At 41.7% G+C, this 25,832-nt stretch overlaps 1 protein-coding gene across 1 annotated transcript in view; it reads right to left on the bottom strand.

Annotated features, from left to right (window-relative positions):
• Nucleotides 1-7,153: 7,153 nt before the first annotated feature.
• Nucleotides 7,154-25,832, bottom strand: part of LOC133415306 (MAGUK p55 subfamily member 2-like) — a 142,875-nt gene continuing 124,196 nt past the window's right edge. The window contains exon 13 of the mRNA XM_061701267.1: nucleotides 7,154-7,571. Within this exon, the coding sequence (XP_061557251.1) occupies nucleotides 7,395-7,571 (177 nt within the window). The 3' untranslated portion in view covers nucleotides 7,154-7,394. The remainder of the gene's footprint in view (nucleotides 7,572-25,832) is intronic.

Below are 25,832 nucleotides of genomic sequence, written 5' to 3'. Positions count from 1 at the left end.
AGGCTGGAGATGTTTTGTAGGGCTCTGTGACACTTCTGGTGAGGGAGGGCCCTATGCTGTCTGTAGCAGGGGCCTGAGCACTGGGATAAGTCAGAGAGTCGGTGGACAGCTGTCGAGCTAATAGTAGCTCACGCCTGATATTATGGACCGTAGATGATGAAAGACCTAAATTCCTTGCAATTGTACGTTTAAGAACATTGTCCTTAAACTGTTCAACTATTTTCTCACGCAGTTGTTCACAGAGGTGAACCTCGCCCCATCTTTGCTTGTGAATGACTGAGCAAATCAGGGAAGCTCCTTTTATACCCAATCATTGCACAACACACAACGTCCCAACTTCATTGGAATTAGGGTTGTATAAGAGGGGCACCACGTCGCTTTTCATGTGAATAAAATTTAGGCGAAGCGACAAGAAACCTGGTTATCAGTCTCTTATTCTGAAGGTGGCTTCCCTTCAGAAACTTTGATGAGTCCTAGACTTCCAGAGGTTTTTGTTCTGAACCCAAACAGACACACAATGCAAGTAGTGAATTTTATCGAAAATGTAATGATCTAACATGAATGTACAGGGTAAGGACAGACAAACACAAAACAAACACGGTATGGACGAACATTGCCAAAGGAACTGCCTTGTGATGAGATTTAGCAGAATGGGCGTGTAGTGAATGCATATAGCTGAGTATTCCTGTTCTCGTTAATTTAAACATATATATATATTCATACTACATCATATGACAGTTGCCCGATAGTGACATAGGACCTGCCTCCTTCAAGGCAAATGCCACCTCATGCCGCTGCCACAAAATGCATTAGACTTTTCTCAAAAGTCAGGCAGCAGATGCAGAGACAGAGAAACACAAGCAAAAACTAGGCAGCTTAAACGTGAAATTGTTTTCACGAGAAAAAAATTCATTGTATGTAATAACATTTCCTTTTAAAATATTTTTTTTTTTGCTTGAATTCCTTCATACCTATCTATATAGTCTTGTTTTTGTTTGTGATTTGTTTTTTATGTATTTATGTTTTATATGAATCTTTTTGACACATATCTGATTCCATAAAAGATCAACTGTTTTAATTAATTCCACCTAGCACAAATCACCATTAGATACACAGTGGGGCAAAAAAGTATTTAGTCAGCCACCAATTGTGCAAGTCCTCCCACTTAAAAAGATGGGAGGCGCCTGTAATTTTCATCATAGGTATACCTCACCTATGAGAGACAAAATGAGAAAAAAAAAAAATCCCAAAAATCATATTGTCTGATTTTTAAAGAATTTATTAGCAAATTATGGTGGAAAATAAGTATTTGGTCGATGACAAAACTTCATCTCAATACTTTGTATATACCCTTTGTTGACAATGACAGAGGTCTGTAAAGGCCTCTTTATACTGTAATGTAAATACTGTGATACCGTGATACAGCGGTATCTTTGCTCAAGGTTATCATACCGTCAGAATATGATGCTATCCCATCCCTACTTACAGTATATAAGAATAGCATAAGGTTAAAAAAAAGAGGAGGAGGGAATAGTTTTCAATAATGTATTGTAGCAAACCTTTGTGTTACGTGGATTGATGCAAAAGTTTTGTACGAGGCAACTGTCTGAGACCCTGAAGGTATCTGTGAGTCAAGGGCACGTGCCCCTGCTGCGGACAAGCACAGTTTAGCAGACACGAGGAGAAACACTGATTGGATGTTCTCTTTCAAACATTAACAGTTAAATTTTACAATAAAGAGGTTATTGATCGACCGTGGTTTGTCTTCATTTCATTGCACAAGCAATGAATGAGTGACAGTATATTGTCTATCTTTGGATGGCTGATGTTCGGATTTAAGTCAGATAGCATTAAAGGCCTCTTTATACTCCACGCGGCCGACAACGCCCGCATTGCATCACGTGACCAACGAATTGGCCCGCGCAGCCCCTCTGCGTAGCTTGACGCGCACACGGCAAAAAAAAATTGCTGCGCGTAGAACGCCACGGAGATCATCTCTCGTGATTGGTCCATTTTAGTCACATGCTGTGATGACGTACTCAACGTGTCCCTTGGTTCTACATACCCTCTATGCCGCCGCCTTCTTGATCGATTTTGCAGCATAATTAAACGTACCATCTGGTCATCATTTGTTCTGTCTCGGTCGCCATTGTTGTTGCTTTGTTCCTTGTTACTGAAAGGAAAGTAAAAACGGCAATCGGAAATGGCCAAAAAACTGCAGACAAAACTCCACCCTGTCGTGTCCTAGCCAATACCAGCCGTAGCGACACCCCCGACTTGGAGGTGAACTGCAGTACATTTTCCAAATTGTGCGCGTGGGTTGCGCTCGAGTATAAAGGCAAACTATGCGCGTGACAGCCGGAGTGACGTCAGCACGGTCACCGGCCGCGCGAGTATAAAGAAGCCTTAAGTCGTCACAAGGTTTTCATACACTGTTGCTGGTATTTTGGCCCATTCTCCAATTTATTAGCAAATTATGGTGGGAAATAAGTATTTGGTCAACAACAAAAGTTAATCTCAATACTTTGTTATATACCCTTTGTTGGCAATGACAGAGGTCAAATGTTTTCTAGGAGTCTTCAGAAGATTTTCACACACTATTGCCGGTATTTTGGCCCATTCCTCCAAGCAGATCTCCTCTAGAGCAGTGATGTTTTGGGGCTGTCGCTGGGCAACACAGACTTTCAACTTCCTCCAAAGATTTTCTTTGGGGTTGAGCTCTGGAGACTGGCTAGGCCATTCCAGGACCTTGAAATGCTTCTTACGAAGCCAACTCCTTCATTGCCCGGGAAGTGTGTTTGGGATCATTGTCATGCTGAAAGACCCAGCCACGTTTCATCTTCAATGCCCTTGCTGATGGAAGGAGGTTTTCACTCAAACTCTCACGATACATGGCCCCATTCATTCTTTCCTTTCCATGGATCAGTCGTCCTGGTCCCTTTGCAGAAAAACAGCCTCAAAGCATGATGTTTCCACCCCCATGCTTCACAGTAGGTATGGTGTTCTTTTGATGCAACTCAGCATTCTTTCTCCTCCAAACATGACAAGTTGAGTTTTTACCAAAAAGTTCTATTTTGGTTTCATCTGACCATATGACATTCTCCCAGTCCTCTTCTGGATCATCCAAATGCTCTCTAGCAAATTTGAGACGGGCCTGGATATGTACTGTCTTAAGTAGGGAGACATGTTTGACACTGCAGGATTTGAGTCCCTGGCGGCGTAGTGTTTTACTGATGGTAGCCTTAGTTACTTTGGTACCAGCTCTCCGTAGGTGATTCACTAGGTCCCCCCGTGTGGTTCTGGGATTTTTGCTCCAGGTTCTTGTGATCATTTTGACCCCACGGGGTGAGCTCTTGCGTGGAGCCCCAGATTGAGGGAGATTATCAGTGATATTCTATGTTTTCCATTTTCTAATAATTGCTCCCACAGTTGATTTCATCACATTAAGCTGCTTACCTATTGTAGATTCAATCTTCCCAGCCTGGTGCAGGTCTACAATTTTGTTTCTGGTGTCCTTTGATAGCTCTTTGGTCTTGGCCATCCTGGAGTTTGGAGTGTGACTGTTTGAGGTTGTGGACAGGTGTCTTTTATACTGATAACGAGTTCAAACAGGTGCCATTAATAGAGGTAATGAGTGGAGAATAGACGAGCCTCTTAAAGAAGAAGTTACAGGTCTGTGAGAGCCAGAAATCTTGTTTGTTTGTAGGTTACCAAATACTTATTTATTCACCATAATTTGCTAATAAATTCTTTAAAAATCAGACAATGTGATTTTCTGGATTTTTTTTTCTCATTTAGTCACTCAGAGCGTCTGCCTCACAGTTCTGAGGACCGGGGTTCAATCCCCGGCCCCGCCTGTGTGGAGTTTGCATGTTCTCCCCGTGCCTGCGTGGGTTTTCTCCGGGCACTCCGGTTTCCTCCCACATCCCAAAAAGATGCATGGTAGGTTAATTGACAACTCTAAATAGCCCATAGGTGTGAATGTGAGTGCAAATGGTTGTTTGTTTATATGTGCTCTGCAATTGGCTGGCAACCAGTTCAGGGTGTACCCCACCTCCTGCCTGATGATAGCTGGGATAGGCGCCAGCATGCCCGCGACCCTAGTGAGGAGAAGCGGCTCAGAAAATGGATGGGTGGATTTTGTCACTCAGAGGGGAGTTATACCTATGACGAAAATTACAGGCCTCTCTCATCTTTTTAAGTGGGAGAACTTGCACAATTGGTGGCTGACTAAGTTCCTTTATGCCCCACTGTACATGGAAACACTTCTTCTGCATTACATACCACAGTGTTATTAGTAGGTGGCACACTCTTATGGCAAACACATGTACTACCAACTGATCATCACTTGGTGGACCACTTGCCTGGAGTCCCTGCTATGAAGGATTCTGCTACGACCGACCGGGCCAGTTCCTGACACAGAACCACTTTCCTGAAGGAATCCACCTGCGGCACGTCACCTCTTTAAATGGAGTCTTATGCCGTCTTAATTAACATTGACCAGCACCAAACTATGTGATAAATGTTGCCCATTCGAAATCCAGCCTGGTCCATCCTGAAAGGGGGATCACCCCATCTGCAGTCCCTGAAAGGGGGATCTCCCCATCTGCAGTCCCTTTTCCAATGTTTCTTTTTTCCTCAAATGGGTTTTTTACTTTTTCCTTTCCCGAGTTTATATGAGGGGATATCGTCAATCTTTGCCAACTGTGGGCCTGTGAAGCTCTTTGAGACTCTTTTGTGATTAAGGGCTATACAAATAAACGACAACAGATAAAATCCACCCCCCTTTTCCTCTGCTTCTGTCTGTAAAATACAGTATACAGCTCATATATAGCATATAGCTTCTTCTTCTTCATAGTGTAGTGGTCTGAAAGTGTGGAATAAATCCTTTACCGGGTCAAAACAAGTCAACCAGCAACGGTATTGGTCGACCTATCCTCACAATGTCAATTTTTTCTCAAAAATCAGTACTGAAAATGATTGTTTTTTATATAATGTCGGTCACCAAGTTAAATTTCTCCTCCTGTTTCGTCAGCCATTTTTGGCGGCTTTTGCTCTAATCAACCATTTGAGGATGGGAAAATGCCAATATCACTCAAGGCCTTCTAGGTGGCCCAGTTTATTGAACCTGAAATCTGATTGGTTTGAAAAAATAAACAGCCATTTCCATTATGTGTCTTTTGCATGGACCTGTATTTACAGCACTAAAGGCCCTGGGCAGTTTACTTTGACATGGCAACACAGAAAAGCTGATTGGGCCACAAAAAAAATATCTACACACGACTTAACAAAGATTAAGACGGCATGGTGAGCAACTGGTTAGCACATCTGCCTCACAGTTCTGAGGACCCGGGTTCAAATCCAGTCTCGCCTGTGTGGCGTTTGCATATTCTTCCTGTGCCTGCGTCGGTTGTCTTTCCCTGGATGCTCCAGATTCCTCCCACATCCCAAAGACATGCATGGTAGGTTAATTGAAAACTCCAAATTGCCCGCAGGTGAGAATGTGAGTGCGAATGTTTTTTTATTTTATACGTGCCCTGCGATTGGCTGGCGACCAATTCAGGGTTTACCCCGCCTCTCGCCCAGTCACCTGGGATAGGCTCCAGCACGCCCGCGACCCTAGTGAGGGTAAGTGGTTCAGAAAATGGATGGATTATAATACAGACTATACTGTGCTATATTGTACTCTTATTTATATTAAGTCCTCATTCTTATTACATTTTAAGATATTGGATATTGTGCAATGTATACATAATATAATATCTAATAGCTGTACATAATGAAGATATAACATAAACAATAATAATAATAATACAGGGCGGCACTGGTTAGCATGTCTGCTTTGCAGTTCTGGGGGCACGGGTTCGGGTCCGGCCTCGCCTGTGTGGAGTTTGCATCTTCTCCCGGTGCCTGCATGGGTTTTCCCCAGGTGGTCCAGTTTCCTCCCACATCCCAAAAACATGCATGGTAGGTTAATTGAAAACTCTAAATTGCCCAAAGGTGCTTATGGTTATTTGTTTATATGTGGTCTGTTATTGGCTGGCGACCAGTTCAGGGTGGACCCTGCCTCTTGCCCAGAGTCAGTTGGGATAGGCTCCAGCATGCCCGTGACCGGTTAAGAGAATGGATGGATATTAACAGAGATTAATGATGTACTTAAGTTGTAAATGTAGGTCAATGCTTTTGATCGTGTTAAGGCCAGCAGAGAAGGCTGTGAAAGACCTCAGTGCGCACCACTGCATACCACAATGCTATGTGTTTCGATCATGTAGTTTGGCAAACTCAAGAAATTGTTGATGCATGTTCCTTTGTTTGAACTCAAAAACCAAAAAAGATCATCAACAGCTTCAGACCAAGTCAATGAATTGTTTTAACCGCTTATCCTTACTCACGGGTTTGCTGTTTGAGTGTCCAAAATCTATTGGTATGATGAAGCATTCAGAGTTCCTTTCACTGGAGCTCAGGAGCTAATATTGTGGACATTTCCAACTTTATGGGAACAGTTTAGAGATGGCCTGTTCCTGTTCCAACATGACTGTGCATCAGCGCACAAATAAAGGTTCATAAAGACATGGATGAGAGAGTTTGATGTGGATGAACTAAAGTGGTTTACACAATCCTGACCTCAACCCTATCGAACACTTTCGGATGAATTAGAGTGGAGACTGAGAGCCAGGCCATCTCCAACATCAATATGTACCTTCACAAATGCGTTTCTGGAAAAATAGTCATCAATTCCCATAAACACACTCCTAAACCTTGTGGAAAGCCTTTCCAGAAGAGTTTAAAATGTTATAATTGCAGAAGGTGGACCAATGTCATATTAAACCCTATGGATTAAGAATGGGATGGCAATATAATATATTTATATTATATATATATAATATAAATATATTTTGGCAATATAAGTGTATGTACAGTATATACCATCTCTGAAAGGCAACTATAGATAAAATTTCTCATGTAATATTCAAATATATTTTTTGTCAGTTGATAACTAAAATAACACAAGGTAAATTCAAAAAAATTAAATAACATCCATGTTTGTTTCGTTTTTTGACCCTCTTGACTGTAAGAAATGTACACTATAAGCTTAAGGCATGGTAGCTCATTTGCACACATTGACACAATCATGACACACCAGGAGCCTCAATATCTTTATATCAAAATTGCTATAAAGTAGCAACTTTACCAATCACATGCTATGCTATGTTTAAAACAACAACCACAAATGATCTGGAGTTTTGCAACTTCTGTAATGAATTAATTAAAATACAAATGTAAAAAGTAACTAAAAACTAAGGACATGAACTATAAAGCAACACGTTTTTCAAAGTCCTTGTCTTCTTTCTTGGAGCTTGCATTATTTCTCTTCTGTACCACCCAATTTTGTTCTAGAAAACCCAGGTGACAGGAACCCACTTGTGGTTTTTAGAGACAGTTTCCAGTGCAGCCTTGACTTCATAGTAGGTCTCCTCCTGGTTGTTGTTTAGGATGCTTAAGTCAAAGTAATGACCATAAGCAGCTGCAATTTGATCACTTTCTTCGCATGTTTTCTGCAACTCCTCATCCTGTCATGGAGAACACATGATTAAACTTTATCTGGAGCTAAGGATGAAAATCAATCAATCAGTCAGTCAGTCTGTCTCTCTAGCTTGTCTTTCATTTGTGGAGATGCTGTGGCAAGACCTCATGAGATAGTCACACCAGACATCCCAGGAACTGAATTTTGCTGAACTGCAACAGTTTTGTACAGAGGAATGGTCCAATATTGTTTAAGTTATGCTCTATTAAAATGAAAACATATACTGTAGTTTGTTTGGTATTACTTTACACAGATTCTGTTTATTCTTTTTTTTAATGAAGATCAGACTACATTTTATGAGCAATTTATACAGCAATGTAAGAAATTCCAAAGGGTTCACATACACCCACTGTATCTGTCTGTCTGTCTGTCCACTGTCAATCCATCCATCTGTCCACCTTTTTATACAGTATATCTATCTAACAAAATGTAATTTGAATTTGATAAGCCACAAGTCTCAAAATATTAGGACAGAGCTATGTTTATTGGTGGGGTGGGAAAACGTTTGCCACATTTGGACGGATGGAACTAATCATTTATTTATAAGGTAAAGTTTTAAATAATTCAATATTACAATTGTAATAATTGAAGAGCCCGTATCAGGGGGTTTGGTACCCCATACTCCCGGAACACCCCCCCTCCACAGGACTCCCCGAGGGAAAGTCCACAAAATGCATGTAGACTGGTTGGGCGAAATTCCCATGCATCTTCGAGGATCCTGCTGAGGGTATAGAGCTGGTCCACAGTTCCACGGCCAGGACGAAAAACACACTGATCCTCCTGAATCTGAGATTCGACTTTCTGATGGACCCTCCTCTCCACAATCCCGGAATAGACCTTACCAGGGAGGCTGAGGAGTGTGATCCCCCTATAGTTGGAACAAATCCTCCGGTCCCCCTTCTGTAAAAGGGGGACCGCCACCCTGGTCTGCCAATCCAGCGGCACTGTTCCTAATATCCATGGATGGCTTCATCAAGCTGTGGTCTTCAACTCTCGCTGGAGCGGTTTGCAGCAAAGTGTGAAGCGGCTCCAAATCTGAGGCCATGGTCCTCAGTCAGAAAACGGTGGAGTACCTTCTCCGGGTCAAGGAAGAGATCCTGCTCCAAGTGGATGAGTTCAAGTATCTTGGGGTCTTTTTCACGAGTGAGGGAAGAATGGAGTGGGAGATCGACAGGCGGATCAGTGCAGCATCTACAGTGATGCGGACTCTGTATCCGTCTGTTGTGGTAAAGAAGGGGCTTTGGCCGGAGGATCTACCGGTCGATCTACGTTCCTACCCTCACCTATGGTCATGGAGGGTCGTGACTGAAAGATCACGGATACAAGCGGCCGAAATTAGTTTACTCCCCTTTAAAGATAGGGTGAGAAGCTCGGTCATCCGGGAGGGGTTCAGAGTCGAGCCACTGCTCCTCTGCATCAAGAATAGCCAGATGAGGTGGCTCAGGCATCTGCCACTGGACGCCTACCTGGTGAGGTGTTCCAGGCACGTCCCACCGGGAGGAGGCCTCAGGGATGACCTAGGACACGCTGGAGAGACCATGTCTCCCAACTGGCCTGGGTACACCTTGGGATCCTCCCGGAAGAGCTGGATGAAGTGGATGGGGAGAGGGAAGTCTGGGCTTCCCTGCTTAAGCTGCTGCCCTGTGACCAGACCTCGGATAAGTGGAAGAAAATGTATGGATGGATGGATAGGTAGGAAAAGATTGTTTTTTAAACTTCTTCCTCCTCCCTTTGAACAATGTAAACTGCTGAACAATGACATCTTTATGTTATTTTTTCTTTTTTATTTAAAAGGGACAGTGCATATTAATGAACATTGAATGATCAATTTTATTTATAAGTCTTTATATGGTCAATAGAAATCAATCAAGGAAACCCTGAATGCATCATGTCTTGAGAATGATGTACTGTATTGCCACACTCAAATGCACATGATGATGAAGCAGAATGAGTAACTGCACAGCAGCTACGTCATCCTGTGATGCCCAAACACAGTGGTTAAACTGAGGGATGGCGATCGCACCTATTCTTCAGCCATCACTTGTGAAATACATATACCACCACTAGAACTGCCACAACCGCTTGCTGACTGCATATTAGAGTGATGCAGGTTCACAATCAATTCCAGTTGTGAACCAAATTCTTCTGACGTTGATAAAGTTAGGACAAAGTTTGATTATGTTATTTTTTCTGACGCTTATGGTGGACAATGCAGTGACAGGTGCATGACCCAAACGTCAGGTTTTCTAGGCTACTTTTGTGCTGGAGATGAGGTGACGGGTGACCGTGGGTTCACCATGAGGTACTTGCCGGAGGAGCGCAAAGTGAACCTCATCATTTCAGCATTCACACGCAGAGGGGTCACACGTATACACCGTGTTGCTCATGCTCGCATTCATGTTGAACAGGCAATAAGGCATCTGAAGAGTCTCTCACAAACGGTGTCAATCAGCTTGGTTGCCAAATTGACAAGTCTCAAACTTTGCACAGGTTTAGTGAATTTGTGGTAAATAAAAAAAAATTTAAAAAAAATGAAAATAAATTTTATGTTGCACCAACATGTTGTATTGAAAAAGCTCTTTTCCTTGTAACAAAGAAATAAACAACTGAAAATGTCTTATTTTCCCACATGCCATGCTCTTGTTTTGTTGTATGTAACACACATTACACTGCTGAAGTCAGCCACATCGCTAAACCCACAAAAATGTATGAATGTATAATAGCTAGGGGTGTAACGGAATGCCGAAAATCAATTGTTTTTAAGGTCACAGTTTGGTCACGTGGTGTACAGTAGGGGAAGAAAATGGGAAAAAAATACTGCTAAGGTTTTGTATGAACAGTAATAGATTTATTGTATTTTGAAGAGATTCACTAATCTGGGGCAAAGCAGAACCTTTGCAAAACAGCATATGGAAGCATATGTACCACAAGTTCTCATGTATAATGGGCATTCTTTCCCCCCAAAAAATAGTCAAAAGTCTATAGTGCGCATTAAACATAGGTATAGGGGAAAATGAAAAAAGCTTTCACATTTTATAAAAGTATGCCGTCATCTAAAGGTTATGAATAAGCTGTACACTTTCATTCCAATATGCCACCGCCACCTAGAGGTTATGAGAAAGGTGTACACTTTCATTCTAATATGCCACTGCCACATAGAGGTTATGAAAAAGGTATAGCCTACACTTTCATTCCAATATGATAGGGGTACATATGACTGCATATATGTAGAGTTGTGCTCATAAGTGTACATACCCTGGTATAATGTGTGAAATGTTTTTTTTTAAATACGACTGATGACTGAACAACAACCATCATTCATTTCTTTATGGTTATGTTCTGTTTAATGATAATGCTTTTCTGAAATGCTTGACAGTTTGATTTGAATACCATTAAAATAAAATTAAATGTATTTCGCTGAAGGAACGGACAGTTATTTGAATAGGGGAGCCACTCGGCTTCCGGATCCCACGAGAAGGAAGAAAGTCCGGCGCGCTGCCTTCCACTCGACCAAGCCTTTGCAAATCTGTATACTTGATTTTGTTGTATTAAATACTCAAAAGACAAGTTTAGTGTATCAGGATTTCTATTTGGAAACAAGATCACCACCAAACATTAAAAGAACCGGGAAGAAGGAATTCCATCAAAGACTTGTTCCTTATGAGGCACATTGGGCAACTTCTCGAAACTTCCTCGTTTGGAATTCCTAACAGATTTGGTGCCGAAACCCGGGTTGTTTAAAGCTGATCGAACAGGAGGAGTTCCAAAAGCCACATTTGCCTGCGCAAAAGTAAAAGGGAAGCAGAATACCTTTTACTAATTTCTGCAAGATAGGGCGTGGTCCTCTTAATGTGTGTACTAAATTTGTGCACCCAAAATATGTTAATGTTTAAGGGATATCAATATATGTATAACGAACCAATTTGTCATTTTGGGGTCGAGTGGATGCAATTTTTCCTTGATTTTAATATTAGATACGGCCACGGTCGGCGTACCTTAACTAAATGGCTTCGATTCCAAGGATTTAATTTGCGTATTAATCCTAAAAAAAAGGTTTAAGTGCCTAGAAATAATCAGCAAATTATTTCTGAAACTTTTAAATTCCCGTAATTGAGGCGGCGGCTGTGATTCGAACCAAAACCAGGAAGAGTTGCCAATTTTTTTCCAGGTTTTTACAATAAAGGCGAAATAGATTAAGGAAATTAGTGCGGGTTAAAATACCTGTGCACAAAATAGATGTGTTTTGTGACCCCACTCCATGTATAAAAAGAACATTTGGGTGTAAAGTTCATTACACAGTGGAATAAAGTAGTCTCGAGCAAAAAACTACTAAAGTGGGTTTAAGATGTCCCGTGAGAGACAAAATTAGACCATCTCACATAATAAAATAAAAGCGACTATCAGGAGTTTTAAAAGCAACATAAACGGTTTGAAGTCCCAAAACTCCCAGAATAAATTTTTTAATTGTCTCAAAAGCAACAGAAAAAGGTTTAAAGTCAGCAGAAAATAAAAATAATTATCATTCTGTAATTGTCTCAAAAGTAACAGAAAAAGGGTTTAAAGCCCAAGACAATTAAAATGAACAATTAGGCTCTTACAGAAACTGAAAGCACCAATTAGGGGTTTAAAGTCTCAGTTCTGTAAGATGGTGAGCAAAATAGGACAGTGGGGTCCATTGGTAAAAGCGCTATAAGTACTGATCAGTGTGTCATCGTCGTGTTATGCTTAGGTAATACAAGACGTCTATGGGTTAGCACATCTGCCTCACAGTTTTGCCCGTAGGTTTGAATGTGAGTGTGAATGGTCATTTGTTTATATGTGCCCTGGAATTGGCTGGCAACCAGTTCAGGGGATACCCCTCCTCTTGCCCAAAGATAGCTGGGTTAGGCTCCAGCACGCTCACGACCCTCGTGAGGATAAGGGGTACAGAAAATCAATGGATGCATGAATGGATAGATTCATACATAAATAAAATATACTGTGCATCCATAAACACACATATATCTGTAGTGAGTGAAATTTCGGCTGTGCAAATTATTACAGAATGTCAGACCATTCTAGAATAGTGGTGGGCGATGCCCAAGAGTTGGTGCACCACCCTGTGGTAAAAAAGTAAATGGCAACAGTTGTGGGGGAGCCGCCCGGTATGTGCGTGTATGCGCTTTGGCCACCCGTCACGCGACCAGGTGCCACTCGAAAGATATGGACAAAACAGTACGGCTTATTAATGATGGGGAAAAGAGAGCAGTTAAAGATGGTCTTATTGGCCCTTTGGGAGGACCTCCACCTACTAAATCACAATAGATAACATTGGTGGAACAGTATAAAAGACGATTAGAGGTATATACTGCCACACAACCTTAGGGTTTGATACAAAAAAAGACAACATGAAAAGATGACCACTCGGTTGGAGGACGATGGGAAAACCGCCAAAAGTATCATAACTGACTGCTTACCTTTTCCTTAGAAACAGCACGTCCTGTCATGCAGGCCATGGTTTTGGTGGAACTGGCCACCCCACCCCAGTCGCATCCAGAAAGCAAAGGCAATTTCAAGGACGCCACATGTAGCCCCACATTTACTCCTCCGTATGAGATGGCCCGTGGTACAACAAGAGTAGAGTCCTAATTATTAGACTCAAGAAGCATTGTGATTGGCAGAGACCTCAGGTGAAATACAAGTTAGGTACACGCCCCATTCATAAAAATAAAATAAATAGAAATAAATACATGAGTGCTGGATTTAGACAGCAGCCTGGGAAACAGCTATCAGACAAAAGTATGTGTCTAAGATTATCCTTAATGATCTTATAAAGGACGAACAACTGACCAAACTTTGTGATTCATGTAAGGAAAATGGAAGAAGAAAGTTGAGCGTAAACGGTGAGGATATGAACAGAATTGATTGTGTAAGTAAGTGTAACACATGCAAAGCCGGGACAAGTTTAAGAATTAGAAGGTTCCATGTTTGTCATGTAACTAGGTTTATGGGTTGTCGAACGGCTAAGAGGTAGATGTTACAGATAAAGAGATGAGGCTCGGAAGCACTGAGAGGGTGGGAACGCGAATGGAAAGAAAAAAGAAAAGGGGCCATTGATCAATTCTAAAGACTTGTTGACTCTTTGTAATGTGTTTCCTTGTGGAATTTAATGCTGCCTTGGCCCAGAGGACCCAGGTATGTTCCAGCTTTGCGTGTACAGGAAACAGGGGTTACACCTATTTGTTTGCTACAGCATAACGGTAGCAAGAAGGAAGGAATTCCATCAATGACTTTTTCCTTGCGAGGCCGGCTGGGCAATTCCCAGGTCTCGCTTGGAATTCCTAACAGATTGAAAGGTTTGGACTGAAAGGTTTAGAGTTTCGTTGTTGTGATTGTTCGACGTGTGTACAACCATATGCGGACGTGTGCCCAACTGTATGCAGGTTATTATTATTATTTTGGTTTACGACTATGTCACCTGTCCGCAAACATGGAATGCGCTGACACTTTGCCCCCATTAGCTTAGCTACATGGAATGCACTCGTACTTTGCCCCCACTAGCTTAGCTGTAGGCACGTGGCTCAAAGGGAGTGTCTTACCTACGATGTATGAAATACGCTTGACTCGCTTACTTCCGGCTTTTCGGCATTCTGCTTTTTGCGTCACGTTGTTGTAACGTTAGGTTTTAAAAGTAACAAGCTCATTTTTAAAATGGAAGGAGTAGAAAGTACAGATATTTATGTTGAAAGAGTGAGGAGTAAAAGTAAAAAATCGCAAGAAAAATAAATACTCAAGGTACAGATACCTGAAAAATCTACACAAGTACAGTAACGAATTACATATATTCGGTTGCTTCCCACCTCTAGTTATAAGAAATAGGAGATAAACATTGACTACACACAAAATTCTTGTCCATTTTATGCCACCATTGACTTGCATTATAAATTAGATTTTTCAATATATTGTGAACCTAATACGTTATGATGCTTTTCAATTAATATTGACTGAATCCAAGCATTGAGGTGTGAAAGACAAAAAATATGTTTGGTGTGGATTTACATTAAACCACCAAATGGAGCGAGAGACCAAATATATTTTTTTCTGCACAGTCGAGCCAACTGAATCTCCTATTTCTAACAATTTGGAAATTACACCATGATGCCATTTTCAAGTTCAGCTTGTTCAAAACTGCATGGCCAAATTTCAGACCACTAACTTTTGATCTTAACTGATTTTTCTTGGATAGAAAACATCAAGTTTGAATAATCTCCCAAAAAATTGACAAGGGATGCATCAGGGCTGGACGACAGTTCATTTATATATTGCAGGGGTCACCAATGTGATAAATCCATGAGTCGCCCGCGAGCCTGTTCTAAAAATAGTTCACGTGTGATAATTCTTAATTTTTTTTGTGTTGCTTAAAAAAAGTTTAAAAAATACAAACTTAAGAGTGCTGCACCTAGCTTTTATGTTACTATTCTTTTTAAATTGCTAAAAATTTGGAATTGACATTTAAAAAAACACACACACACAGTAGAGTTCAAAGGTCATATTGTCACGCGTGACCAAACCGTAACGTTCGTGGAGTGAAGCTAGCAGGCACAATGCCGTTGAGATGATTTCATTTAACCCCCAAAAAACATGGCAGACAAAAAAACCAAAACATAATTTCCACAGTTGAGGATGGGAGAATGAGTTCTTCTTAACCACTGTGAAAAGAATCTTGGCATGCGTCTCATTTTGTAGACTGTGGCAACGCTAATGCGGCACAATGTGGGGAGACATTTCAGATCATGCCACACAAGTGCCACACTAACTATCCACCGGGTAGTGCACTCCAAGCTGAAAAAGTCAATGTGTTGAAGGCAGGCTTGGTGTAAACAGCAGTCTTTTTTTCACGAGACCGGTGGAAAGCGGCACAAAATTAATCGAAGCCGCATTTAGAGCTGCACACTTCTTGTTGAAGAAAACGAAGGTATTCTCGCAAAAATTATCAGATTTGAACACGTGATAACTCCCTTTTGGTTTGTTTTTTCACTTTTGAGAGAAACCAAAGAGTTCAGGTAATCCAAAGTCAAAGACACATTACTGCTGGAGGACACCGAGTCGAAACTTGACCTCGCATTTTTAACAAGTATTACTGTGAAACTGAACCATTTAAACTGTGAGGCAAAGGTAAGGCTGTTGCTGATATGATACTCTTTTAAGTGCTATAAATGCATTTAAAGCTCAATTTGAACATTTTCTCTGTGAATTTACTGAGAAAAAAAGGTGCTGCACTTTCCTTCTGTGCAGATAGTGCTGACAGACAATGCTTATGCATCTGAGACTTTTGACAAAGTTGAAGAAAAGTACTCTCAAGTCATAAACAGATGGGCAAGAGTTTCAGAACAGGTTTTGTAACCTTTGTCAGCTTGAGTCTTGTGTTTTATACAACCCCAATTCCAATGAAGTTGGGATGTTGTGTTAATGTGTTAATGATTATTTGCTAAAAACAATCAAGTTTATCAGATTGAACATTAAATATATTGTCTTTGTAGTGTATTCAATTAAATATAGGTTAACCATGATTTGAAAATCATTGTATTCTGTTTTTATTTTTGTTCAACACAACTTCCCAACTTCATTGGAATTGGGGTTGTACATTTCCAACCCTTTCATGAACATGGACACAACATACATTGCTGAGTGCAATGCTCATCTTGGATGCACACCAGGTCGAGATTAAAACTGTAACATTGCAAAATGACCTGAACCTCAAACCTATCAAGTTGCACCAAATCTTGTTGACACAGAAAAGTACAGTGGTGCATGTACAGCAGCTATGAACGATGCCACCTTGTTTGGATCAACCTATGTATGGGAATCTGCCTTTTCTGACATGAACTTCATCAAAAACACAGAAAATGCCTCACTGATGAACACCTGCAAGACTTAGAGTTACAGTGTCAAATTACACACCAGATTCCAATACAATGGTGCACAGCATGCAATGCCAGGCTTCCCACTAATGCCTGGATCAAACTACAAGACAAATTTGGTCTTTCATGATTGCACTATGTCAGAGTACTGCCATAAAATCTTGCTGTAGCTCAGGCAGACAGTGGCAACACTACACAACGTGTATTCCGATAGCGCCGTAACCCGTCTTTTACGATCACCGGCCTTTATCTTGTCATATCAAAAACTGTTGAAGAGGCGGGAACAAGAAAACGTGTCACCGGTCAACGCGACTGGGTACACCCTTTACCATGGCGACAATAATGACTATTAATTGTGCCGATGTATTATATTGTGTTGAGGGGAAAAAGAACAAAAAGAGGAAATGCGTGGTGTTGTCACTGCTGCTTTGGAGTGGCTTGTCCATTCAAGAAGAGCTTGAGGTATGTTCACGTACTTTTAAAACAATACGGCTTGCAAGCAGGCACCATAATGTTATGTAGCCCAGCAAACTAGTGCTAGCACTAACGTTTGGATGTAAACAAGCCTGCATTCTGCCAAATCATAGTCTAAGGCTTCAGTAAACATTGGTTCGTGTGAGTGAATAAATGCTGACAACAGCGGCCAAGTATGTTGACAATGGCAAGTACGGGAGGTGAAGCGCCGGTCACAATACGCAATCCTACTTGTCGACATTGAGGTGCGCTGTCGGAGAGTTTTCGTTGATATGTCACTCTATATGGAAGATATATCAAAAATCTCAAACATGCTCGACTTTTCATTTTGGCGTTGTAGGGCTATCGTAGGACCAAATCGTTGGTCTTGGATTACAGTATGTCCCACTAGAATAATTTTTTAAAATATGTCGTGCCCAATCTGGAAAATCGCCCGTGATAGCAAATTGGGCCAATAGAGAGTCTGATCTAGGCAAAACAGATAAAGAAACAGATTAGATGTTCTCAGTGGCAACACGGCAATGCCATGGCAAAATTAAATTCAGATCTTGAAAAAATTGTTCCAAATGCTGATTTGGTTACAAATTCAAAAACTTATAAGATTTAAAAATCTGATTTTATTTTTTAGGCCATATGCACCCATATGACTGTACAGGAAAAAAAATATTGTTTTGTCCTGTATTGTTATACAGGACAAAGTTATTGTAAATAAATATTTTTAAAAAAGTTTGAAAATGCTTGAAAGTTCCACATTTTATCCAAACTTACCACGCCGGTGTGCTTGGCCATGGTGATGTTGACATACAGTACTCATCATAGGAGAGTCGCTTTCATGAGACACGAGGGATTTGTGTGCTTCCAAGTCCCAAATCTGTTGTCAAAGGCGAATGGCTTGACAAAAAAATTTTACTGTACCAAAACTATTACAACCCCAATTCCAATGAAGTTGGGACGTTGTGTACAGAATACAATGATTTGCAAATCATGTTCAACCTATATTTAATTGAATACACCACAAAGACAAGATAATTAATGTTCAAACTGATAAACTTTATTGTTTTTAGCAAATAATCATTAACTTAGACTTTTATGGCTGCAACACGTTCCAAAAAAGCTGGGACAAGGTCATGTCTACCACTTAGGTACGTCACCTTTTCTTTTAACAACATTCAATAAACGTTTGGGAACTGAGGACACTAATTATTGAAGCTTTGTAGGTGGAATTCTTTGCCATTCTTGCTTGATGTACAGCTTCAGCTGTTCAACAGTCCGGGGTCTCTGTTGTTGTATTTTACGCTTCATAATGCGCTACACATTTTAAATGGGAGACAGGTCTGGACTGCAGGGACTCTTTTACTACGAAGCCACGCTGTTGTAACACGTGCAGAATATGGTTTGGCATTGTCTTGCTGAAATAAGCAGGGGTGTCCATCAAAAAGACGTTGCTTGGATGGCACAGCATACGTTTCTCCAAAACCTGTATATACATTTCAGCATTAATGGTGCCTTCACCCATGCCATTGGCACTAACACAGCCCCATACCATCACAGATGCTGGCTGTTGAACTTTGTGTCCATAACAGTCCGGATGGTTCTTTCCTCTTTGGCTCGGAGGACACGAGCTCCACAATTTCCCAAAACAATTTGAAATGTGGACTCGTTAGAACACTTTTTCACTTTGCATCAGTCCATCTTAGATGAGCTCGGGCCCAGAGAAACCGGCGGCGTTTCTGGGTGTTGTTGATAAATGGCTTTTGCTTTGCAGAGTAGAGTTTCAGGTTGCACTTACGGATGTAGCGCCGAACTGTATTTACTGATATTGGTTTTCTGAAGTGTTCCCGAGGCCATGTGGTGATATCCTTTACAAATTGATGTCGGTTTTTGATGCAGTGCCGTCTGAAGGATCGAAGGTCACGGGCATTCAATGACGGTTTTCGGCCTTGCCGATTACATGCAGTGATTTCTCAAGATTCTCTGAACCGTTTGATGATATTATGGACCGTAGATGATGAAATCCCTAAATTCCTTGCAATTGTACGTTGAGGAACATTGTCCTGAAACTGTTCGACTATTTTCTCACGCACTTGTTCACAAAGAGGTGAACCTCGCCCCATCTTTGCTTGTAAATGACTGAGCAATTCAGGGAAGGTCCTTTTATACCCAATCATGGCACCCACCTGTTCCCAATTAGCCTGTTCACCTGTGGGATGTTCCAAACAGGTGTTTGATGAGCATTCCTCAACTTTCTCAGTCTTTTTTGCCACCTGTCCCAGCTTTTTTGGAACGTGTTGCAGCCATAAAATTCTAAGTTAATGATTATTTGGGCGGCACGGTGAACGACTGGTTAGAGCGTCAGCCTCACAGTTCTGAGGACCCAGGTTCAATCCCCGGCCCCGCCTGTGTGGAGTTTGCATGTTCTCCCCGTGCCTGCGTGGGTTCTCTCCGGGCTCTCCGGTTTCCTCCCACATCCCAAAAACATGCATTAATTGGAGACTCTAAAAATTGCCCGTAGGTGTGACTGTGAGTGTGAATGGGTGTTTGTTTGTATGTGCCCTGCGATTGGCTGGCAACCAGTTCAGGGTGTAGCCCGCCTCCTGCCCGATGACAGCTGGGATAGGCTCCACCACCCCCCCCGACCATAGTGAGGAGAAGCGGCTCAGAAAATTGATGGATGGATGATTATTTGCTAAAAACAATAACGTTTATCAGTTTGAATATTAAATATATTGTCTTTGTAGTGTATTCAATTAAATATAGTTTGAACATGATTTGCAAATTATTGTATTCTGTTTTATTTATGTTTAACACAACGTCCCAACTTCATTGGAATTGGGGTTGTGTGTTCCATACTCTAAAGACTTGGTTTGTATTCCTCAGAGTTAACGCAAAAGCAGTTTCGCTCCCGCGCTGCACTATGTACAATAGAGAATAGATATAACCATTGTCACATGGCCCCCACGTCAATGCCCCACATTCAACATGGCCGCCACATAGGCACTGGAGGAATATTGTATATCTGTGACCCGGAAATACGTCTGTCCCATTTTCTGCCTGCACTGCGCCACAGCGCCAGAAAACAACAGGGGGTAATTCTGGAACTAACAGACTGTCAACGGCCTTTTAAGTGACAAATGGGAAAGATTTTTGGACACACTGTTCAGTCCCGACTGTCCGTTTTATCCGATATCCGTTATATCGGGGTATGTTTTATCGAAGTTCCACTGTACATTTGTAAAAACATGGTGCAACTTAGTTCATGATTTGTGAACAAATTGATAGTGGCAATGAAAATGTGACATTGTAATTTCCTACACTTGCAGAGATGTAAAGAAACAAAGTGTTGAGTATTGATATTTATCTGATTCCTAAATCACTTAATAAATACTGTGAGAAATCATTATGATCAATGTATTCAATAATAATGAAAATTAATACTTATTAATAATAACACATATAATTAAAGGAAATTTAAGCTAATTTGTGTATCAAATTGGTAGCCCTTCGCATTAATCAGCACCAAGAAGTAATCTCCAGCGAGATTTCCCAGACGAAATTTGGCGGCAACGCTGCGAGAATAGATCAGCAACCCCAAGACTTAATTTGTCGTCATCCAGTATTTTGTCCTCGTTTTACAGGGCTGATTATTATTGACTACTTTATTCCAATCTCTGTTGACGCCAAGATACCATCGTGGAGCCACTTGAAGATTTCATCGACCGATCTTTCGAACGCTTCGTCATGTAACCTAGCAGATCCCACCATGACGACCGTAGCAACCCGCTAAAAAGACGGAAGGCTAATTCGTCCACGATCACTGAAGATCTACTACCCAGCTCACCCAACAACCATATTCACGTCCTCTCCTCCATTGACAAGAAGCTATCACTTCTTGATTTATTTATTATTATATATTTTATTTATCTGAACCACCTTGGCGTTCACGCACCAGCAAGTCAAAGAGCTAAACCATGAAGTGATGACAAGTGAGGTTGAAGTTCTCAAGAAAGACAAAAAAAAAAAAAATCAAAGAAGCAATGCTGGTCAAACAGTCAAGAACCATGCAGGATAACCTAATCTTTTCCGGCATTTCCGAGGATGATAATCCAGAGGCTCTAACTTCATGTGGAGAGTGTTGAAAATCCCGAAGGAGACACTCACCAACATTAACTTCCACCGAGTACACAGACTAGGAGGACCGCGGGTAGGGAATCATCCCCATCCAATCATCGCAAAATGTTAACATTTCAGCAGAAAGTCTTCGTAAAGTCGAAAGGACGGGAGCTGAAGGTGTACACAGTACAGTTCCGCGCAAAGTCCTGTACACTCTAGTGAAGAATTAACGTCAACAAGGAAAACACATCTCACTGGTTGTGGAGAAACTATACGTAGACAGTCAACTGTTTCGCAATTCCAAAGTCACCTCTTGGCTCTTCTAAAAGATACAAATTGAATTAGCATATCTACCGTTCAGAAAAGTAAAACAGAAGTGGGACACACCCAAGTTCAAACACTACTTCTTAGCTCGCCAAATATAGTACCTCATTAAATGGTTACATCCAAACGTTGAACAACAATCTTGGCTGGAAATAGAACAGACAGACTGCAATAGCACCAAACTTTCAGATCTGCCATTTATCAGCACAAGTCTCAAAGGCCACAATTGTTTTAAGAATCCGATTATTGCAGCCACTTTATCAGCTTGGTGGAAAATTCAAGAAACCACACAATCTCATTCAGCACCATATTATTCTTCCCCAATCTGTTACAATCCCGATTTTGAGATTAACAAAATACCCCTTTACTGCAGCACATGGGAACAAAGTGGAATGGACCGACTCCTTCAATTATTAAAAAATAATGCTTTCATATCATGTGAAAGCTTATTCCAAGAATTTCAAATTAGAGATGGTAACTTCCTTACTATCAAGAACAACGATCTTAAGAACAACAATCTTAAAAAGATTCTCATCACACATAAATACTTTAGAACTTCCCATTTTTGTTCAGAAAATAGTGGAACTACTCCCACAAAACAAAAAACGCCTTTCAAAAGTATTCAAATTAATGTCAAGTAATAATTCATTACACTTACCATTTGCAAAATGGGGGAAAGACCTCTGTGTCTATTGACAATGAATACTGGGTGCAAATCTGCACAAATACATTCTCAATGACAAAACAACAGTACTTTACCACTGGGGGGCTGGCACGAGGCATAATGCAGCCCTATGAGGGGCACAAGCCAGTGCAAACTGTAGACCGGTCCCAAGCCCGGATAAATGCAGAGGGTTCCGTCAGGAAGGGCATCCGGCTTAAAACGTTGCCAAACTATTATGAGCGTTCATCAAAAGAATTCCATACAGGATTGGTTGTGACCCAGGTTAACCACGTCCGCCACCGGCACTATTAACCTACAGGGCGCGGTGGAGATTGAGCTAGTGTGGGTTGAAGATGAAGGAGAGCTGGACAGCAGCTTCTTCAGCAGAAAGAGAAGACGAAAGCACAGAGCCTAGAACTGAATGTGGGGACTTTGAATGTTGGGACTATGAATTGGTGGACATGATGATTAGGAGAAAGGTTGGTAAATTGTGTGTCCAGGAGACCACGTGGAAAGGCAGTAAGGCTAGAAGTTTAGAGGCAGGTAGAATAGTACAAGACAAGTATGAGGGCTGCAGAACAGTGGTGAGGTGTGCTGTAGGTGGGACTGCATTAGGGATCAGCTCTAAGCCCCTTCCTGTTTGTAGTGGTGAAGGATAGGCTGACAGATGAGGTTAGACTGGAGTCCCCGTGGACCATGATGTTTGCAGATGTTTGCATTGTGATCTGCAGTGAAAGCAGGGAGCAGGTGGAGGAACAGGTAGAAAGGTGGAGGCGTGCACTAAAAAGGACGAAGATTAGCCGAAGTAAGACAAAATATATGTGCATGAATGAGAGGGGTGGAGTGGGAAGAGTGAGGCTACAGGGAGAAGAGATAGCGAGGGTGGAGTACTTTAAATACTTGGGGTCAACAGTCCAGAGCGATGGTGAGTGTGGTCAGGAAGTGAAGAAACGGGTCCAAGCAGGTTGGAACGGGTGGCGGAAGGTGTCAGGTGTCTTATTTGACAGAAGAGTCTCTGCTAGGATGAAGGGTAAAGTTCATAAGACAGTGGTGAGGCCAGCCGTGATGTACGGCTTAGAGACAGTGGCACTGAAGAGACAACAGGAAGCAGAGCTGGAGGTGGTGGAAATGAAGATGTTGAGGTTCTCTCTTGGAGTGACCAGGTTGGATAAAATCAGAAATGAGCTCATCCGAGGGACGGCCAAGGTTATATGTTTTGGAGACAAAGTTAGAGAGACCAGACTTCGATGGTTTGGACACGTCCAGAAGAGAGAGAGTGAGTATATTGGTAGAAGGATGCTGAAGATGGAGCTGCCAGCCAAGAGAGCTCGAGGAATACCAAAGAGAAGTTTGATAGATGTAGTGAGAGAAGACATGAGGGCAGTTGGTGTAGAGAGGAGGATGCAGGAGATAGGGTCACATGAAAAAGGATGAGACACTGTGGCGACCCCTAACGGGACAACCCAAAAGGAAAAGAAGAGGACTGGCACGAGGCATGATGGGGTGGATGCCAGGCCGGGTCCCGACACATCTGTGCTGGTCGCTGGTCTGGTCGTCCCCCTTCTCTGCCCTTCCGATCCACCAGTTTTGATGCAACATACACCCGTCAGTGGGGGGAGGGCATTGTCGGCCAAGGGGGGACACTTAGCCAGGTGTTCCGGCACTCCGGCCTGCTCTCTAGCCTACCGTGCCTTTCCCCCGAGGATTTTTAATGCACCATATACACACATCCCACATCCTTTGGGGAGCTGGTTGGCCTGGGTGGGGTTGACGGTTGCCGGTCATAATTGCCCACCCCACCACACACGATCACAGTAAAGGGATAATGGTTGCCAGTCGGGGACCTGGTAACCAGAGTAATAGGGTGGGTGGTAGGTCTTCAGGTTTCTCTTGGCTTGACTCCTGAGGTACAGCCCCCCCACCCACCAAATTTGGGAAGACCTGCCAACACTGGTGGTTTACGACTACCAGCTCCAAGCTACCCAAGGACGCCCGTGACATCACTGACACCCATTGGCATGTCCCGATGAACCAATGGCACCCCAGAGAGAGGAGATAAATTCCATAACTACCTCATAGCTTTAGACACTATTAGAAAGTAAAGAACAGTTAGTAGTTAGTTATATCTTATATTAGATGAACACCAGACACCATTAAAAACTAACATATGGATATATTGCATGACTTGGTTATATTAAAAAAATATCAACAAAGATGCTCACACACGATTATAAACCAACAATTTGAGTAACTTACGATACTGAGCCTGCTGTGACATAATTAGAAACTGTGCCACTTTAGGGAAACTTGGTTCTGGCCAATCAGGACCAAGAGGTGGATTTAGAAAAAGGTGGGGAAGTCCTGGGGAAAAGTAGGTAAGGAAATGTTTCATTATGTTCGAGCAGTTCTTTCCCATGTTGGCGAATTACTCTGTTTTTTTTAGGCCTCAAATAAACATTCAGTGATCTGCTCCAGCTTTTTGTCTTTTTTTGTCTTTTGTTTTTTTTGTCTTTTGGTTTTATTTAAGTCTTAGTCCAGGTTTACTTCTTAAAACTTTTGAGTGTTAAATACAAATACAAATCCATCTTATGAGGGGAGTGGCCCAAGATGCAGGAGGAGCACAGGCATGGTACTGTATAGTATGATAAAAGTATACATGGTAAAATAGATAAAGTTGTGATAATAGAATCGTGCGGTGCAAAAAATTTACACGCTCGTCTCTTGTTGAAGTAATAACCACAAAGAGTCCTGCGTGTATATTTATACATGGAACCTAGAATATAAAATATTAAGAAACAACTTAATTAATGCACTAACTAAGTCCGAAACTCATACTAAACAATAATATTTTGAACTAACACTGATATTGATCATTATAAATTTTAAATGTCAGGCTTGATAGCAATAATACAAGTAGTGACTAGGCAATTGGCTACAAAGTAAATGGAAAACATAGCTGAGGACAGCGGTGCATTAATCCCATTGTCTCATCTACCTTCAGAGGTTGATCCTGAGACTCGAGGCTTTGGTTAGCGTGAACTTATAAAAATAAAAATGTCGAAGAGTTCTGTCAAAGTAAACAATTGCTAAACCTAAAATTGTGAAAAATAATGTTTTTTAACTTGCCAGAAGCAAAGTTGGGTTTTCCTGAAACAAATTGGGAGCAGCTGCTTTATCGATTGTGGACAGGAGAATATTTAGCTCCGCCCTTGGAGTATCGCTGCGACAATCCGCACGACTCAGCCACTATATTAATAAAACCGGTTTTGGCCAGTCCTGCGTACCAAGCACCATGCTGAGTTGATGGAAGCGCAAATAAGCCATGACTTTGCATATTGGTGGTCCCCAGAAAGGTGCAGTGGAAAATAGGCAAATTTGGGCATCTGGAAAGAAAAAGTGATGCCGAGGAGCTAAAATTTGATTATCGGATAAACAAAAGAGTAAAACCAGGTGTGGATAAAGAACCCAAATTTCCTCTCTCTCTCTCACACGAATCTAAACAAGCATGCATGGGGATTGGAGCTTCTAAGGGGATCGCAGCGGCGACCCCACTGGCATTGGTAATAAAGCAAAACCCGGATCACGCACAAGAAATCAAAAACTGTTGTGAAAAATGGCACAAGCGTACTACCGGTCAGCTAAGACGACCAAGGGAAGGGACTTTCAAGACAGCATGCTGTAATGAGATAGACGCAAACATTAAGCATCACAAAGCACGGCATGTTAATAACACCAAGTTGGGAAAGCGGGCAAGAGAACGGGAAGTGTTGCGGTG

Source organism: Phycodurus eques, chromosome 16 (genome assembly GCF_024500275.1).
Source record: "Phycodurus eques isolate BA_2022a chromosome 16, UOR_Pequ_1.1, whole genome shotgun sequence".
Lineage (NCBI taxonomy): Eukaryota > Metazoa > Chordata > Actinopteri > Syngnathiformes > Syngnathidae > Phycodurus > Phycodurus eques.
This window is presented reverse-complemented; position numbering and strand designations above follow the sequence as displayed.